The sequence below is a fragment of the Cuculus canorus genome, chromosome 1 (assembly GCF_017976375.1).
Source record: "Cuculus canorus isolate bCucCan1 chromosome 1, bCucCan1.pri, whole genome shotgun sequence".
NCBI classification, from domain to species: Eukaryota; Metazoa; Chordata; class Aves; order Cuculiformes; family Cuculidae; genus Cuculus; species Cuculus canorus.
In genome coordinates, this window is record NC_071401.1 from 125,828,143 (window position 1) to 125,846,166 (window position 18,024).

Here is an 18,024-nt window from a genome sequence, read left to right on the forward strand (position 1 = left end):
TGTGAAATAGTTCGCGTTCCCACACCACGGCACCCAAGAGGAAAGGAGCTGAAGCTGATATGAAAAAGACCAGGAGCAATTTTTATCTTGGATGACAAACGTAGAAAAGTCAGAAGGTGGCTCCAATCCAATACAGTGCCTGCTTTGAGTGTTTTACAATCATCTGGTATCAGCAGAGAGACGAGTGTGCACTGGAGGGCAGCAGAGAGATAAGGCAACGTACAGAAGGTGGAGGATCTGGAAGGAGGCTTACTCCGTTCCCCTCCATTCGGGTCTCTGACCCTGTGCTTTCTCTTTCTCCCTCCTCACATTGAGAAAAGTCATACTTCAACACAGAAAACTTGGCAGGTGATGCTTTGCTTCTGGAGTGTTAAATCGACTCCTACAAATGCACAGGTGGTACAATCTGAAAGAGAGAAAAGTGCTAGATTAGTTTCAGTTCATCTTGTATTTGCCTTTTACCTTGAGGTGTAACACTGCGGCCCCACTTCACCTCCTAGTCCAATCTCTACCTAGTACAGCCTTACCTTTTGGCTATTATTCTGCTTTTTTTAGCTTTTCTTTTCGTGGCACAATTAATCTGCGAATGTAAGGCAGCACCAATAATAAGGTAAAGAACAGCACGTGGCCAAGGAAATAGATAGACCTGTACACCTGTAAAGAGAAAGGCAGAGTTAAGGATAGGCAAGAAGCTTTGAGACAGGAACATATGAGATGGGATGGTGGGTTGCTTGGGTTTTGTGGCTACTAAATACCTTCATCCATTTGTCCCAGGTGAAAAGGCAAAATGGCACCAGAGAGTAACCCATGAACATCCAGTGGTTGGCCTGCTGCAGCACGTAGAAGACAGGCCGCAAGGCAGTGATGGAGGCCAAAGTGCTTAGGGCAGGACTGTCCCGAACAAGGTTTATGACCTGAATTAAAGAAAAAACAATTCTCCTTGGCTGAATGTCCCAGGGCTCTGGGATGAGCTCTAGGACTGAAGTTATTTATCCAGCTGTGTAAAATTAATTTGAGCAGGCAGTTAGTCTAAAAACGCAGCTAAGTATGTCATCTTGCTCAAAGTTTTAATTAAAGAAATGGTTTAAATATGGAATATTGTTCTCTCAGTACTGGGAGATTTAGCAGAGGCATTCAGCCTTCCCAGTCGCCCACCTCTTCTGCCCTCTACTCATACACCAGGTTCTCCACTTTTCTTGCTTCTGCAGTAAATTTATGGCTTCCCCACGCAGAAGCCAGTAACCTACTGAATTCTTGAGAACAGAACCATATCACGTTTGAAAGACAATTCCAAAGTGAGCAGCTATTTTCCATATTTAATTTAAGTAGAGCTTTCAGCGTGGTAGTTCCCAGACTCAAAGGGAGAGGGCTAACGCAGGCCACCCCATTCCAGTAAGTCAGAGAAAGCGCACCTGTCTTTCAACGATGACTATCAGCAACTCCATCTGAAAGCACACCAGGTAGCCAGAGTGCAGCCCATGCCAAATAGCCAGGAAGAAGAGGGCCAGTGCCTGCGACAGCAGTTTGTTACCCAGAAACTTCAGACGCTTGAAGATATAGCTAGAGCAGAAAAGAAAAAACAAATCAAAGTGCTCCTAGTTTATTGTCTGTCTTTCCCTCTCCATTTCAGAGACGCAGGGCCCAGGGGACCATACCCTTTACACAAACTGTGGTGACAGAAATGGCACGACAGCTCCCCTTGCCAGGGCAAAATGTACTTCAGCCCTTGTCTTAGAGAAATCCCAGCGAGTGGGGAGAAAGTGGTTCAGCTGACAATGCACGCAGAAATGGTATTTTATAATTCAGTTCTGCGTTCCAGCAAGTGCCAAACCAAAACCCAGTTCAGTCTTTGCACAAGGTGTATCAAGAAGCGGGATGTAGGAACCAGCTGTCAGAGCAGTTCTGTGGCTGTCTGTTTGACCAGGCAGGCTGACGAGCTCCCTGTAGTCCTGTTCCAGCCTCTGCCCTTCTGCTGCCATCAACTGCTTGCCTATGTTAATTGGCCACCCTTTTAGACAGATCTTTTCATTCAGTCTAACCCAGGAACTGCTTCAAATAGCACAGCAGCAAAATGCAGAAAAAAAGAAGTATAAGAACTCAAAACTGGCTGATTCTTCCCCTAATGCTCCCTCTCAGCCTAGGATCTTGGTTCTATTGACACAGACATTACTGACACACAATAGAAGGGAAATTTTGTCCTGCTCACCGAGCCACCCAAGCATTGGTGTTGATGTTAAAGGAAGCAATGGTCCCTGTGAACAAAGGTGTTGTCTCATACAACCAGACCTTCATGTTGGCACAGGCATTCCACAAAGGCTTTCCATTCTGGTCCTTCCCATTGTACCCCAGACCAACAAGGATGCAGACACCTTCCTGCGGAAAATGATTCACAAGAAAGATGAGAGGAAAAAAATGGCCCTTTTTTTGGAAAGGCAGATGTGGGAAGCTCTGACTCTCATTGTGTAGAGTGGAGAGCACCACTGCAGATAGAACAAACGGATTAAAATCTGCCTGCTTTATAGCAGATATTTGGATTACTTCCATTTACTGCTAAGTCCAAGAGCAATACTGAGTGGCTGCAAAGGTGCGACCTTTGTTCATTTATCTTTTGTTTCTGGAATGACATCTAGACTCACCGTAACAAGCCAGCAAGTTACGTATTTGTAGAGTATAATTTTGCCCCAGATCAATATGTAACCGCAACGGAACCAGAAAGGCTTCTCCTGCAGAGATAAGAGTGAAAGAGAACGAAGATAAAACCCAGAGCTGAGTGGCGATAATGAGACAAGGCAGATGAGATCTCATCACTGTTTTTTGTTTTAATATGATGTATGTCTTTGAGACTGCTATATGGATCGGACTGCCAGGCTATTGGCTTTTGCAAATTTACACATCCTTTTCCTTCCTTTGCTAATATTTGGCTGTACTGAAGTAGGCACTTCGGGAAGACTGGGATTAGCGTGATCATTGTGAAATGTACACACTCGTTTATTTCTACTGACAGAAACACTGATGATTTGCAGGTAGACAGTGTCTTGTTAAGAGTTTTCCAAAGAACCTCAAAGATTCTGGTAAGCCTTGCAAGTTAGCTCTAGTGAAGTTTTTATGTAATAGATAAATGGAACGTCATTAAAACGTCACAAAATACACGTTAGGCTTCCAAAAACAACAGTAGCATTTAAGATTAATTACCTATTTGTAAAAGCTTTCACTTGGTTCAGTTCAGCTTACCGATTCCTGTTCTGCATCAAATGGAATCCACAGGACGGGCAGTAAAGCCCAACCAGTTGTAGAAAAGCTTATCACTAGTTGCTGACTTATCCTATATTTGAACTGAGGCAAAACTAAAGAAAAATTCCACTCCTGTAGATCTAGTTCCCACCAGAGAAGTGAAATTCTTCCACTCCCCAGAACTGCCAAATGAATACATACCATATACTCATCTGAGATGAGGTATTCGTCAGAGATGTACAGGCTCGACAAGGTATAGGTTACTAGAAACAAGAGACCCAAACTCAGGCGCTTGAGAGCAGGCACAAAACTGAGAAAGAAAAATATGAAGGTCAAAGGAAATACCTGGAAAGAGACCTTCAAACTCGTAATTTAAAAAAAAAGAAGTGGAAAGGAGGAGGTGGGGATATAGCAGTAAGGAGTCACCACTTTCCACTGCAGCAGATGCATTTTGAAGCTGGAATGATAACATGACCAGGTTGGGACCGAGTCTGTACTAAAGATGTCAAATGGTTGTTGACATTCATACCCTGGTACGGCTCTCTGATTAATGCATTATGAGCAACTTTTGAAAGACTGCCTTCTCTTATAAATCACTTCTGGTCACAATACTTTAGTGTCCAGGTGAGAAAGCATTCTGCTGCAGGGAACATGTGGAGGATTCAGCATTCTAGGATCTTAGGAAAGTGAGGAGCTAAGTGGCTTTTTATTACCTATTGGGTCTCTGGCCTGGAACGTCAGTCATCTCACCCCTTGCCAGTCTCTGATAGTCTGTCATGGAGAACTGAGGCCCCACCATGAAGGCGCCATAGAAATAGGAGAATCCTGAGACCTCCAGCAAGGTAGGAACTCCCCGGACAGCAAATCGCCGCTGCTCAGGGGTCAGGAACTCCTGCACCAAAGGGAGTGGCATTAACATCATCCTGGGGGATCTCATACTAGCTGTGGATGTTATGGTCTCAGCCTTCCTCATTCATGGTCTCAGTTCTTGCTCTCCATGTATATCGAACTTTCCACCTTGTATTTCACATCCATTCCTCTCCCCAGCCCTCTCTATCACAAATCCCTCTAAAGAGTACAAAGACCCATTCGTTGAGACCAGTTGCACAGATTTCTGTTCCAAAATAAGCTCAAAATATGGAAGGGATCTATCGACACACATCTCTGCCAGCGCAGCAGGCATAGTAAAAGCACTGTATCTGACCTATTCCAGTCCCAGACTGTAACTGTATGTACTCCCCTAAGACCTTATTGTCTACTTCCTGATGCAAGAACTCATTGTCTTTAAATACTTGAAACTTCAGCTTAGGAAATTTCAGCTCAACCTTGTTTTCTTGCAGTCAGCATTGATTCCATGGATGCTAAGGTCTCGGTCAGGCCCCAAACAGAAGGGTAATACAGACACTCGAAGTAGGATTAAGAGACTGTAGCAAGGGTCCTGCCCTCTCCTACACATTGTGCTGTGCAACTTCTCTCACTGTTTCATCTGCTCTAAAAATCTGGACCCTAAAAAATGGTAAAGGGCAACCATTCACAAGGACGTGTTAAGACTAAACAAAGGAAAAGTAAATTGAACGGAGATCCAGTGCTGATGGTCTGCAAGTTAAAGGTATACTACCCACAAGACACAGAGCATCGGGGACTGGGAATCTAAAGCAACAGATTTGGGAGAGGGAGATGGTGGGAAATTTGGAAGGGGGCAGAATAATATTCTGACACAATTAAAACAACTTCTGTTCGTCTCTAATCACTACTGTCCGTCTTCCAAATTATTTCTTTCCACTCAGTGCCCTCAGATACTCACAGATGCTCCCCTCTTGGATTCTTTCTGTCTGTCTGTCTGTCTACCCCTCCTTCCTCCCTTCCTCCCTCCCTCTGCTCTATGGCTTTTATCAAACAATCAAAGCAGTTTCCTCACTCGCATCTTTTGAACTTGATTTTCTGACCTCTACCTCACTGGAATGGCATGGAAGAGCACAGGAACAACGAAGGAGGAATGGTCTTACTCACCAGATCTTTTCCTCCATCGTAGTAATCGATGGCCAGACCTAGAGGTAAATAACAATTAATTGAAGCCCTGGAATGGGCTGGTTGGGCTGAATAAGCAGTCCTCGCTTCTCTGAGGTACAGCTTGCAGAGTGCAAGAGATAGGAAGGAGGTGTCACTCACCAATCAACTTGAGTGTCAAAACACAATGTGGCATTGTCCACTTGATGTCGTAATGCTCTGTGGCTGTGAAGTAATATCCAGCCATAAGGTAAGTCTGAAAGAAACCATTGTTTGGGTTATTCAAACTAATTCCTCCAACTCGTTTTGGTCTGTCTCCACTTTTTCACCTACAGTTGCTACTGGGAAGTGCAGAACTGAACAGAGGGCTGCTTTCTACAAATGGATCCAGTAAGAAAGAGAGTTTTACCATCTGAAAGACGAACGTGGTGAAGACGGCAGTGATTGTGCGACCCATTAGTCTCAGTATGAGGAACTGGATTAGGACACACAGCAAGGAATGAAAGAACTGCATCCCTGTGGGACAGGAAAGAGAGATATGAAGTAGAAATTATATTTTCCCATACAGGTCCTCCCAAACCACAGCATGCCCTGGGCCAGGCCTGCTCTTCCCAAACCCATCTTACCAAAATTGAAGTAAGCAATTGAGAGTCCTGTGAACACATTGTAGAGATGAATGAGGTAGGTCTCCTTCTGGAAGAGGAAATAGCGCTGGAACAAGGCAAAAGGATATCCTGAGTAGAAGAGGAAAAAAAAAAGAGGAAAGAGTTGCAAATTAGCATCGACAAGCATTTGTAATGGTCCGGGTTACAGGTTTCTTGAACATGTACTTCACATATATGCATCATCAACACAGGTCACGGTATACATTCCTGACATTGCATTTCCATCTTGGGAGATAGATGCCAGATAAATTACTCTGTATATTATATAGAAGAAAATACTTTAACAGGAACATAATTATATCAAAGTTGACATCAAAGTGCAAGAAATTCCAGGATTACAGTTTCTGGCCTCATTCAATAAATGAGCTGGATAATTCTGAAATACACAAATCAGACTTCAGGCTCTGGTTAGTTTCCAAATTCTGTGACAAATACAGTGGAGGTGGCAAGAAGCTAGATTTAAAAAACAAAAAAGCAAGGAGGGAAATTTTATGGTTAATACCATTACCTTGTCCTAAGAAATTCAATCCCTGCTCCCATCTCAATGAGTTCCTAACATGATGCTGACCAGCTTTAGCCCCAGAGCCCCTGAAGCGAGCTCCAGTAGTATACTCTTTCTTTTCTAACTCTCCAATTTCAGATTTGCATCTGATTTGAGAACTACTGGGCACACAAAGCCATAACCAAAATCTACTAGGACTATGCACGTAGCTTTTTTGAAAAAATCAAAGCTATAAGCATTTCATATTGAGAAGCTAAGATAAATGGAAGGAGTTTTTTTCCTTGCACTTCCTGTAAGTTAGTTCCTAGCCTGATATAGGAATGCCTCCAGATTATTGATTTGTGGCTCTAGTGAGGGGCAAACATTTGCAAAGTATGCTGGTAGTATGGTGATAAGTGCCATACATTAACCCCTGAGTAGATTAAATTGTGTCATCTAGGTGAGGTTCACATAGCACACAATAAACATTGCCACGTATTAGAAATAAATATATTATGTTTTATTGCATATTCACACAGGAAGTGTTGTCCCTCTCAGCAGTATGTGAAGACTGTTCACACAAGTAATGTTTCTAAAGGCACGTGTACAAGATGAATTGAGATAGCAGAAGCAACTTTAATTCTGGTGTTTCATAACCTATTCCTTTACTTTGCAAGCTTGTGTTCTTCTACCCTGATTAAAAAAAGAAACAAAAAAATCTCCTCTACCAAAAAAAAAGGACATTCATCCCACACCACAATACCGGCATCTACACTGCTTATTAGCCCAGCTGAAGTCTGTAGCAGTGGATAGAGCTCTGCTACCTGCGCTAATGGGGTAATAGTAGCAGCAGGTAGTCATGTTTTACATGGAGGAGTAATAAAAGGTGATGAAATGCACATTTTGCCAAGAAGTGTTTGATGGATGGATGGTTTCCAAAAAGCAAGGCCAAATCGAATCACTACCGTGAGAGGAAAGGAGAAACTCTGCCACATTATGTAAAATAGACATATTGCAGTCTGCCAGTGCTAACAGGCTGAGGCACGACTGAAGCCACTTCAAGGTCCTTTCTGTCCCTCCATATCCCTTGAGAGGGAGTCTGGGACTCTTGGGCTCCCTTCCAGATCCTGGACAGCAGTCTGCTCTGCTGAGCTCAGATGTATACCTGCTGCATCTTGAAACTGAGCTGCTTCTCCCGGCTTTCTCAGCCTCTTGCCACCCCTCTCAGTTTTCCTGCCTCCTTGTTTGTGTTCCTTCCTCCTTCTGTGTTTCCTGCTGGTTTCCATGCCACAGGCTGTTTTCTCGGTCTGAGCGGCCGGCCAGCCCCACATACCACTGCCCTTTGCCCACAGAGCCTGGCAACCTCGCGCCTGCACACTCATCCAGCCTGCTCTTCCCTTCTGCAACAGCAGTTCCAAAGTCCCCTTACCCACACGGTCCTTCTACCTTCCTGGGATGACACCAGAATCAGAAGAACATGCCTCCAATGTCCCCAAATGCCAGCTGAGAAGCAAAGAGGGAATCAGCAAAGAGAGTTCATCACACGGGCTCTCTGGGAATACAGAAGTAACTCAAAGAACTAGAGCAATTCACAGGATTTAAAACAAAAAACTAAGTAATACAGTCCATCAGCCTTATACACAGAAACCTACAGCTCTTTTTTCAGTTGTCCATTTTCCTGTTGAAGCTTAATAAACATACTATCAACTGGCTATCCGACATGGGAAGTGATAAAAAAAAAATCAACACGTTACCACCAGTTTAGATGAAAAGATAAAATATTGAGGTTTACCATGGAAAAATGTTTTCCCCTTCTGAGCAAAGGGGAGAAAGATCAAACCAGAAATGTAGTCAAAGCACCACTTATTGCTGTTCATCGACATTTATGGTTTTAAAACCACATTTTCAAGGATTTCCTATACTCTCAAGTATCAGTACAATCTTGCAAAACATTCAATTTTTTATCAGAAAAAGAAAGATCTGTTTTTTCGTTCCAGCCATTGCTGTAGTGAGAATTAAATTATGACTGAATAATATAATATACCTCAAGCTTCTAAAAGCCAGGTGTTTTATCTATTTTCTCCCATCCCCAACTACTACTCTTTAAAAGACCTGTCTCTCTTGTCACACATACTCCTTTCTAGCTCTGCGCAGGAGGAGATTATATTGTGGTTTGGGTAACGCTGCTCTGAAGAAGAAAGAATTGAGAGCCCTTGGAAACAGAGAGCTACTGATGAGCACAGCACAGATGTTTTTAGAAAGCCACAGATTTAAATCCCTATCTTGTACTACACGGGTACTGTTTCAGTTCAAAAGTCACAACGCCAGTCTAAATTCTTCTGATATCTAGAGGAACTTGCTGGTATTCTAGAATGCACTATAATTACCTTATGTGCAGCAGAACTGTAATTTTCTCAGTTCTACAACTGGGCAAGTTCCACACTGCAAACAAACTTTGACCCCCAAATGGCAGTGGATACTAAATATCAATGGCCGCTGGTGCAGCCTGTGCTTTTCTGAACACTCATACACTATCCATTAAATAATGAGATATTGATAAAATGGTTGGAAGGTACCTGAAAGCCCATCCAGTTCCGAAACCCCTGCCACGGGCAGGGACACCTCCCGCTGGATCAAGTTGCTCAAAGCCCCATCCAACCTGGCCTTGAACACCTCCAGGGACGGGGCAGCCACGACTTCTCTGGGAAAGCTGTTCCAATGCCTCACTATCCTCACAAGAAAACATTTTTTCCTAATATCTAATCTAAATCTCCCCTCTTTCAGCTTAAAACCATTCTCCCTTGTCCTACTCCTGCACTCCCTGATACAGAGCCCCTCTCCAGCTTTTCCAAAGCCCCTTTCAAGTACAGCAAGGCTGCTATAAGGTCTCCCCGGAGCCTTCTCTTCTCCAGGCTGAACAACCCCAATTCTCCCAGCCTGTCCTCATATGGGATGTGCTCCATGCCCCTGATAAATTTTGTGGCCCTCGCCTAGACTCGCTCTAACAGATCCATGTCCCTCCTGTGCTGAGGACTCCAGAACTGAACACAGGACTCCAGGTGAGTCTCACCACAGCAGAGCAGAGGGGCAGAATCCCCTCCCTCACCCTACTGGTCGCTCTGCTTTTGATGCAGCCCAGGACACAGTCAGCTTTCCGGGCTGCAAGCACACATTGCTGGCTCCTGTTGAGTTTCTCATCCACCAGCATCCACCAGCCCTTTCTCTTCAGGGCTACTATTTGGATATGTCAGTGCTGCAGGATGCCACACTGGTTTGGTTTTGCCATTCAGAAACAACAGCACTAGAGTCCCCGCTCCTTGCTGCCAGGGGACCTTGCACAGCAGCTCCCAGTCTGCCGAACAGTTCTTTCACAGCTCCCTCAGGCACAGTGGACCGAGACAGGAAACCACCTGTAATACTCCAGCAGAAAACAGAAGGTGACCTCCTTCTCCGAGTTAGTTCTCTTTGTCTATGCACCACAGGGTTCAAAAGCAGTCTGCACACAGAGTTGATTTTTGCCTCTAGATAAGGAATTAGAAATTGATGTAAACCGGACAAATTAGCCAAGACATGCTGATGACGGTAAATTCCTCATTCTTTTTTTCTCTTCACAGGAACAAGATGATCTCTGATTAAGAGAACCCCAGCACCTCTCCCTCCAGAAAGGACAAGGTCAGCTTCTTGGCCACAGCAATCTGGGAGAGCAATGGGCCACTGCATAACACCCAAGCTGTCCACAGATACAAGAATCTAATTCAGAAAAAGAAGTAAATGATCAAGAGGCTGGATTAGGCAGGAGGAACTTTCTACTAATTCCAAGCAAAAATAGCGCTGTCAAGTTTGCCATCTTCTAGAATGGGTGATTAAGATGCCTGTCTTTTTCCAGAGATAAAGCTGCAAATAAGAACACCTGAAACATTCTTTTCATCTCTGCTCCTTTTATTTCCCCTTTTATATGTGTTAGCTTTGTTTCATCTTCAAGAGAGCAGATCAGAACTATTTTTCCTCTTCTCTCTTTTGCTGATGAGCAAACTCCACTTCTGATAACATCTAGCAGATCAATTGTCTCCCCTTCCTCATACAAATGCTTAAACTAAAAAGAAGGGGAAAACAGGAAAAAGAGATGTTAAAATATAAGCCTTACCTAATATTTTGACTTCAAAAGTGGTCTCTTTTTCCGTAATACTGAAGCCCCACACCTTATTTAACACCGGAGGCATACACATGAGTATGTTAACTCAGCTCAAGAGTGTACTTTTGAAGTTAACTTACAGCGCTTCAGTTTGCACAGTAGAACCACCTCAAAGCATGGGAACAGGACTCTTCAAATGAAACTGAACTGAAAATGCACTTCAGTGGGTGCTCAGTCCTTATGACCAGACCAAAATCCAAAGTAATTGCCCGATACCCATCAGGTACTGCATACAAACCAGTCTGCTCTACAGATCCCCTCCTACTGTTCCACTTTGCCTGCTAATGTAGACACAGTTCATGTGTAGCACTATGCAGATCTCTCTGGCTTTGTTTCCATTTTTTAAGGAATACGATGCGTTTGAAGTTAAAGAGTTTAAACAGGGCAGCACACAACTGCTCTGTGACAGGTCTGATTTTAGCACCTGTGAGGTCTTACAATTTCTCCAGACTCTTACCCACTGAAGCCAATTGTTTGCTCCCCTTCAGTAAGGTTCTGACTTGGCTGACCAGCTGGGGTCTTGATTGGGAATAAGGTATCAGCTACAGGTGACCACTGAGCCAAAATAAAAACCTTCAGGATGCAGAGAAGAGGAATAAGTAGAGGATGTAAAAAAAACAGTGAGAGGTAGCAGAGGAGGATATAAGACCACCTGCAAGCAAAGCAGCTGGTTTCTGGCACCTGTTCAGTAGCAATGTATTAATTCCTGCGGGTCCTTGCTCTGTCTGTAAATGAGGGAACACTTCCCTGGTGCTTTTCCTGGCAGGTCTGAGCAGATCAGCAGGGTCAGTTCTGGCTCCGGGCTCTAAACAGCACATTGGCCTCCCTCCATGTTATGCAGCAGAACGTGCCACGTAGTTTGCAAGGTACTGTGTAGAAGTATATCCTTTAATAAACACCTTTAATTCTTTGGGATCATAAAGCCACACAAGAAATAAGATCAACCTAAAGTCTTAAATACACAGTACCACAAGGCCTCCTGTATCCTGGATTATACTTTGAGTGGTGACAGCAGGAAAGAAATCTGTCTCTTCTCATGAAATGACAGGAGCAGCCACACAGAAACCCTCTACTCCCATTCCCACCTCTGGAGGGGTTCCCTCACTTTCTTCTCTGAGAGGCTAGGACAGCATTGGTTCAGATCGCTTACTCCAGCAAACAGAAAGTAACTCTGTAGGTATGGAGCCAAGACCACTGGCATCTCCCACAGTGGCCTAAGAGAGTTTCTCCTGGGGGAACAATAGGCTATGGACCTACTAATTAATGCAGGGTAGAACGTATCTCTCAGAAGACATTTTCATACGAGTAACAGACATTAGTGTACTAGACATACCAATTTTTTTTTAAATGACAAGGTCCAGAACTATGCTTCAAGTATCACTGAGCCTGATAATATCGCCAAACCAGTGCCTAATTTCTTCAAAGGTTGTTTATGGAAATTTTCACATACAGGAAGCATGAAGTAAGTTTTTAATCTTGTACAACAAGGAACGAATTCTATTGTAGTTGCATTCCTTGCTTCAAAACTGCAGGATGTGCAAAAGGTGTCTCTGACTTACTACAAAGCTGTGACTAAAATCCCCATAATTTGCTCAGCAATGTACTGGTCTGATCTTCATTGAGGAAAGGTGGAGCCATTTAGGACTACTCCAATTTTTGTTCTTTGTTGCTTTTCCTTCCTCCTTTTTTCTTATCTCACTCTCCTTTGTCTTTGTTTTTTTCCAGTAGTGGCAGAATGTTAACAGTTTTACATACCTCTTCTGGTTATTTCAGATCATGACTAAGCGAACACTCTTATTCTGAGTCAAAACCCATTCAAACTATTTGTCAACACTAATTCAGCCTATTTGTCAACACTAATTCAACTTTCTCCTGAAATTAATGTAAAAAGTTGCAAAGTCCTTTGCCATTCTTCCTCTTTCACAGAAGGCTATTTTTACGAGCTTCTGGTGATCTCCTTAACAGTGAAACCCTCAAAACAGTTGCTGCAATAGAGCTGCACAGTACAGATGGTAAACTGTAACATAGAGGGAGAAATAAGCAACAACTTTTTAATCCATCTTTGGAAGAGAGCACCATGCTTCATTCTCACAGCCCCTGTTCTGAAATAATTCAGCAGTATTAGCTGCAACTAACGAAAATAATTTTCTTCCTAAATCTATGCAAACACCTGAAATGGAGAAAGTGAAGGAAAAGCAATACTTTGCCTGTCCTAATGCCATTTCCAGCTTTTAGAAATGCCTTTCATTTATACCCCAGGCCCCACTACGAAGTGGTGACTGGCACTAGTTGCATTACCAACAGGCTTAAAGCTTTCAGTCACATTAAAAAGACTGCAAGCTAAGTTGCAATTAAATGAACATTTCTTTTAATGCTAGTGCTCAGTTAAGGAACTCTTCTCACTCTCGTCTCACGTTGCTCTGGAGCAGTGCTTGGCCCTTCCTTTTAATGTAATGGGATAATGCTTTACTACCCATCCATTAAGCAGGAAAGCTGGAGTCAATCCCCTTTGCCAAGTGCTTCAATCTACATGACCTGCGGGAGTAGCAGACTAGAGGCAAGGCTGGCTTGCCTGCCTTCTGTAGGAAGTTTTCTTCAGTTGCATGTAATTAGTAATTAAGAGATATTGAGCTAGGGAGAAAGTACAGGGAAATGTGCAACTCTCGTCTCCTGGTTTTGAAACACGTCAAGTATGCAGGGAAAAGAAACACAAGTGGGGTCCCAGTCCCAGATCCCCAGACATTTACTACAAATAGTAAAGACACACTAAGACTTCATGCAAAATAGACAGTGAGCTGTATCAGCAAGGGACACTATACTGTCTCAGTGTCAACAATGTATGTGGTACCTTTGTAGGGACATACAAGAATTTAAGACTTCGTCAATCTACTGAGGGTAGCGGGCATTTCTTCTTATCATTAAGACGATATTATCTGCTGTTTATTCCAAAGAAGTAAGTGGTTTTGCTCACTCACAGGACACCAAGCAGGAAGCAGCCTTCCAGTGCTGTGTCCTAGCTTATTGCTAGGAAGAAGGAACTCTGAGAGTATGTTCAAGGTACCTTCTGCAAAGGTATCACTACTGTACACACCTGCTTCCACGCATATTTTCTAACACCTTTTCTGCATAAGTGCTTGTTAGACTCGTCCCTCGGTTAGTTCAGTTGACTAACCTGGTAGTAAGCTATCTGCTTTTTCTGGTTTAGGTTTCTGCCAGGCAAGTAAATTAATTCACATTGTAATTAACGTACCAGAGACAGATGCGGGAGAAAGGAAAGCAGGACTTCTCCCGTTCAGCTGTAGGGAGCTGACAGACGAAACCACACTGACTTACATGCACGTTCATGTGTTTCCTATTACCTTTTCCTTTATCGAAGACATTTGGTTTAATTAACTTCTAAGTTAAGTCCAGAATGATACTGATTTCAGTTCACTGTATCTACCCTTGACATGTAAGAATGTTCTAGTTCAGTTTGATCTTACATATCGTAGATTCAATCAGGCAGAAAGAAGTCTGGTCTAGACCACAGTGACGATGTGACACAACTTTTCTTTCATCCCTTTTTGAAGAAATATACTTAAGGGACTTGGGAGTGCAGACTGATGAGTAGCTCGACATGAGCCGGCAATGTGCACTCACAGCCCAGAAAGCCAAATGTGTCCTGGGCTGCATCAAAAGAAGTGTGGTCAGCAGGGCAAGAGAGGAGACTCTGCCCCTCTACTCTGTTCTTGTGAGACCCCACCTGGAGGACTGTGTCCAGTTCTGGAATCCTCAACATAAGAACAACATGGAACTGTTAGAATGGGTCCAGAGGAGGACTGCAAGTATGATCAGAGGGCTGGTGCACCTCCCATATGAGCACAGGCTGAGAGAGTTGGGGTTGTTCAGCCTGGAGAAGAGATGGCTCTGAGAAGACCTTAGAGCAACCTTCCAGTACTGAAAGGGGCCTCAGGAAAGCTGGGGAGGGACTTTTTTCAAAGGCATGGAGAGGTAGGACTTCGGGGAGCGGCTTCAAATTGGAGACAGGAAGATTTAGACTAGACATAAGGAGGAAATTCTTCACAGTGAGCATGGTGAGGCACTGGCACAGGCTGCCAAGAGAAGTCGCAGCTGCCCCACCCCTGGAGGTGTTCAAGGCCAGGTTGGATGCGGCCTTGGGCAGCCTGATCCAGTGGGAGATGTCCCTGCCTATGGTAGGGGGGTTGGAACTGGATGATCTTTAAGATCCCTTCCAACTCAAACTATTCTATGATTCTACGACTTTTAGTTAGCTAAAGGATCTTTATTTTGACAGATCACACAGTAGCAGCTGTACCCCTTTCAGGTTCTGACAACAGCTTGTATTTCCTTTTTGCTAGGTGGCTACACCACAAAAAATTTCTGAACCCAAAGTTCTCCTGGGCGCCTGCAGAGGTTTATGTAGACGGCATGTATACGTTTTCTTGAATTAATGTTTCGGGAGCTATAACCTCTACTCACTAGGCCACATCATTAACCCTAGCCCTATCTTAACCACCTTACGTGTGACCTAACCACCTCGTGCTTGGCTCAGCGCAAGCAGCATGCGTTTGCAACATACTTCGCGCTGCAGGTGGAGCGCGGCACGTCACCCCAGTTCTTCTGGCCACTGAGCTGGCAGGCTCTGCTCACCCTACCTGGCAGATCCCGCGGTGACACGCTGCTCCGGCATAGCTACACGCTCGCTGCTAATAATGTCTCTTGGCAGAGCTCCCTGAGCTCGGACAGGGCGACACCTCAGAGGGGGTCGTGGGGACTATTGCTCCGCACGGAGCCCTCCCGACACGGGGCACACGCAGCGCGTGGCTCTCGTGCAAAAGCAGCGGGACAGCTGCAAGCCGAGCGCCCAAAGCAGCGCTGAGCGCACGGACTCAGCTCCTCTCGCAGCAGCTCCAGGGCCAGGCTGTCCCCAGAGCCCCGAGCGGCTGCACCCGCCGGGAGAGACCGGGGCTCGCCCCCGCGACAGCCCCGCGCGGACCGCGCTGCCGGGCGCCCCCTCCCCGCTCCCGCCGGGAGCCCCGCACGCGGCTCCGCGCGGGCACGTGGCACGGAACGGCACGGGTGCCGCCTGGCACCAGAACACGGCACGGCTCTGCCCGGCTCGGCTCGGCTCTGCCCTGCCCGGCTCGGCTCTGCTCTGCCCGGCACGGCTCTGCATGGCTCGGCATAGCACGGCTCTGCCTGGCACGGCTTGGCACAGCACAGGACGGCACGGCTGTCGCCTGGCACCACAGCAAGGCATAGCTCTGTCTAGCACAGCCCTGCACGGCTCGGCTCTGCTCGGCTCGGCACGGCACGGCGCGGCTCGGCACGGGTGTCGCCCAGCGCCCCGCTCCCCGCGCCCTCCCTTACCCATGAGGATGGACACGATAAGGCGCAGCGCCTGCTCGGACGAGCCCAGGGCCTCGGCCAGCCGGGCCAGGCCCCAGCCGGACCCCGCGGGCGCCATGTTCCCCGGCCGCCCCGCCGGCCGGTCGCGCCCCGATCCCGGCAGCGGCACCAGCCGCCGCGGCCCCCGCACCGCGCACCGCCCCCGCCGAGCCCCATTGGCCACGCTGCGCTCGGACCCGCCCCCCAGGCGCCTCCCATTGGTCCTCGGGCGGCGGGGGGCGGGGCCCCGCGCTTACTAAGGCAAAGGTTAGCCGCTAGGGGGCGGGGCCGACGGGGGCTTTCCCCGCGGGACGGTGATTGGGCGGAGCGCGCGAGGAGGGCGTGGCCTAGCTCAGTCCCGCTCCCCATTGGCTGCGGCGGGACAGGAGAGCGCGCGGGGTGGAGCCGGGGTTACTCGCGGGCGCGGGGCCGCAGCGGTCGTGGCGCCAAACGGGGCAGGGCGGGGGGGGCGGGGGAAGGGGATATCGAGTGTCCCTAGTGTCCTCAGTGTCGACAGCGCCCTGTTGAGTGTCCCCAGCCCTGATGAATGTGTCCCCAGTGCCCTGCTGAATGTCCCCAGCTGAGGGTCCCCAGCTCTGATAAGTGTCCCTAGCCCTGATTAGTGTCCCCAGCGCTGCTGAGTGCTCCCAGCTCTGCTCAGTGTCCCCAGCTGAGTGTCCCCAGCACCCTGCTGAGTGTCCCCAGCACTGCTGAGTGTCCCCAGCACCCTGTTGAGTGTCCCTAGCGCCCTGTGGAGTGTCCCCACTGTTGCTAATCGTCCCCAGCTGAGTGTCCCCAGTGCCCTGCTGAGTGTCCTCAGTGCTGCCAAGTGTTCCCAGCACCCTGTTGAGTGTCTCCAGTGCCCAGCTGAGTGTCCCCAGCTCTGCTAAATGTCCCCAGCTGAGTGTCCCCAGTGCCCTGCTGAGTGTCCCTTGCGCTGCTGAATGTCTCCAGTGCACTGCCGAGTGTCCCCAGTGCTGACGGCCCTTCTGCCACCCTGGGGGCTCTGAGGACAGGCTGGCGCTTGGCTCTTGTGTCCCAGAGGAACCTGGTTCCTGTATCAAATACGGCAGAACCTGCGCGTTGCCCGGTCCTAGTGGCACCCAGCAACTTGCAGTCACAGGACAGCTCTGCCTGCACAGCCTCCTTGTGACTCACGGATTCATGAATCACAGACTGGTTTGAGTTGGAAGAGACCTTAAAGTCCATCCATTTCCAATCTCCTTCCATGGGCAAGAACACCTCCCACTGGCTCAGGTTGTTCAAAGCCTCATCCAACCTGGCCTTGAACACCTCCAGGGATGGGGCAGCCAAGACTTTTCTGGGCAACCTGTTCCAGTGCCTCACCACCCTCACAGAAAAACATTTCTTCCTAATACCTAATCTAAATCTTCCCTCCTTCCTGATACAGAGCCCCTCTCAGCTGTCCTGTAGCCCCTTTCAGTACTGGAAGCTGCTCTAAGGTCTCCCTGGAGCCTTCTCTTTTCCAGGCTGAACAACCCAAACTCTCTAGGCTTTTCTCCATAGGAGAGGGGTTCCAGCCCTCTAACAATTTTTGTGGCTCTTCTGTAGATCCACTCCAACAGCTCCATGTCCCTCTTGTGCTGAGGTCTCCAAAGCTATATGCAGTACTCCAGGTGGAGTCTCTCTGGAGCAGAGTAGAGGGGTAGAATCATAGAATTATAGAATTATAGAATTATAGAATAGTTAGGGTTGGAAGGGACCTTAAAGATCACCTAGTTCCAACCCCCCTGCCACGGGCAGGGACATCCCACTAAATCAGGTTGCCTTCTTTGACCTTCTCATCACGCTGCTTTTGATGCAGCCCGGGACATGGTTGACCTGGGCTGCAAGTACACACTGTTGGCTCACATTGAGCTTTCTCATCCATCAGTACCCCTAAGTCCTTTTCTGCAGGGCTGCTCTCAAGTTCTTCTCCTTCAGCCTGTACTGATACTGGGGATTGCCTCTACCCACATACAAGACCTTGTTCTTGGCCTTGTTGAACTTTATGAGGTTTGCATGGGCCCACCTCTCAAGCTTGTCTAGATAGCATCCCT

General features: G+C 46.9%; 1 protein-coding gene across 1 annotated transcript; it reads right to left on the reverse strand.

Annotated features, from left to right (window-relative positions):
• Nucleotides 1-60: 60 nt before the first annotated feature.
• LPCAT3 (lysophosphatidylcholine acyltransferase 3) lies at nt 61-16,121 on the reverse strand. Its single transcript, XM_054056696.1, has 13 exons — nt 15,947-16,121; nt 5,865-5,972; nt 5,648-5,754; nt 5,401-5,494; nt 5,242-5,279; nt 3,945-4,123; nt 3,433-3,541; nt 2,637-2,723; nt 2,207-2,373; nt 1,413-1,560; nt 756-914; nt 528-654; nt 61-406 (listed from the first exon to the last, which is right to left on the reverse strand). The coding sequence occupies exons 1-12, from the start codon at nt 16,041-16,043 to the stop codon at nt 538-540; spliced, it is 1,410 nt and encodes a 469-aa protein (XP_053912671.1). The 5' UTR covers nt 16,044-16,121; the 3' UTR covers nt 61-406; nt 528-537.
• Between the last annotated feature and the right edge of the window lie 1,903 nt (nt 16,122-18,024).

Excerpts from the sequence above, each read along its gene's own strand:
- LPCAT3 (XM_054056696.1), bottom strand. The coding sequence starts at position 16,043 with ATGGCGCCCGCGGGGTCCGGCTGGGGCCTGGCCCGGCTGGCCGAGGCC. Across the intron at positions 2,374-2,636 it reads TAACTTGCTGGCTTGTTACG|GAAGGTGTCTGCATCCTTGT; the intron begins GTGAGTCTAGAT and ends CATTTTCCGCAG. Across the intron at positions 915-1,412 it reads TAGTCATCGTTGAAAGACAG|GTCATAAACCTTGTTCGGGA; the intron begins GTGCGCTTTCTC and ends TCTTTAATTCAG.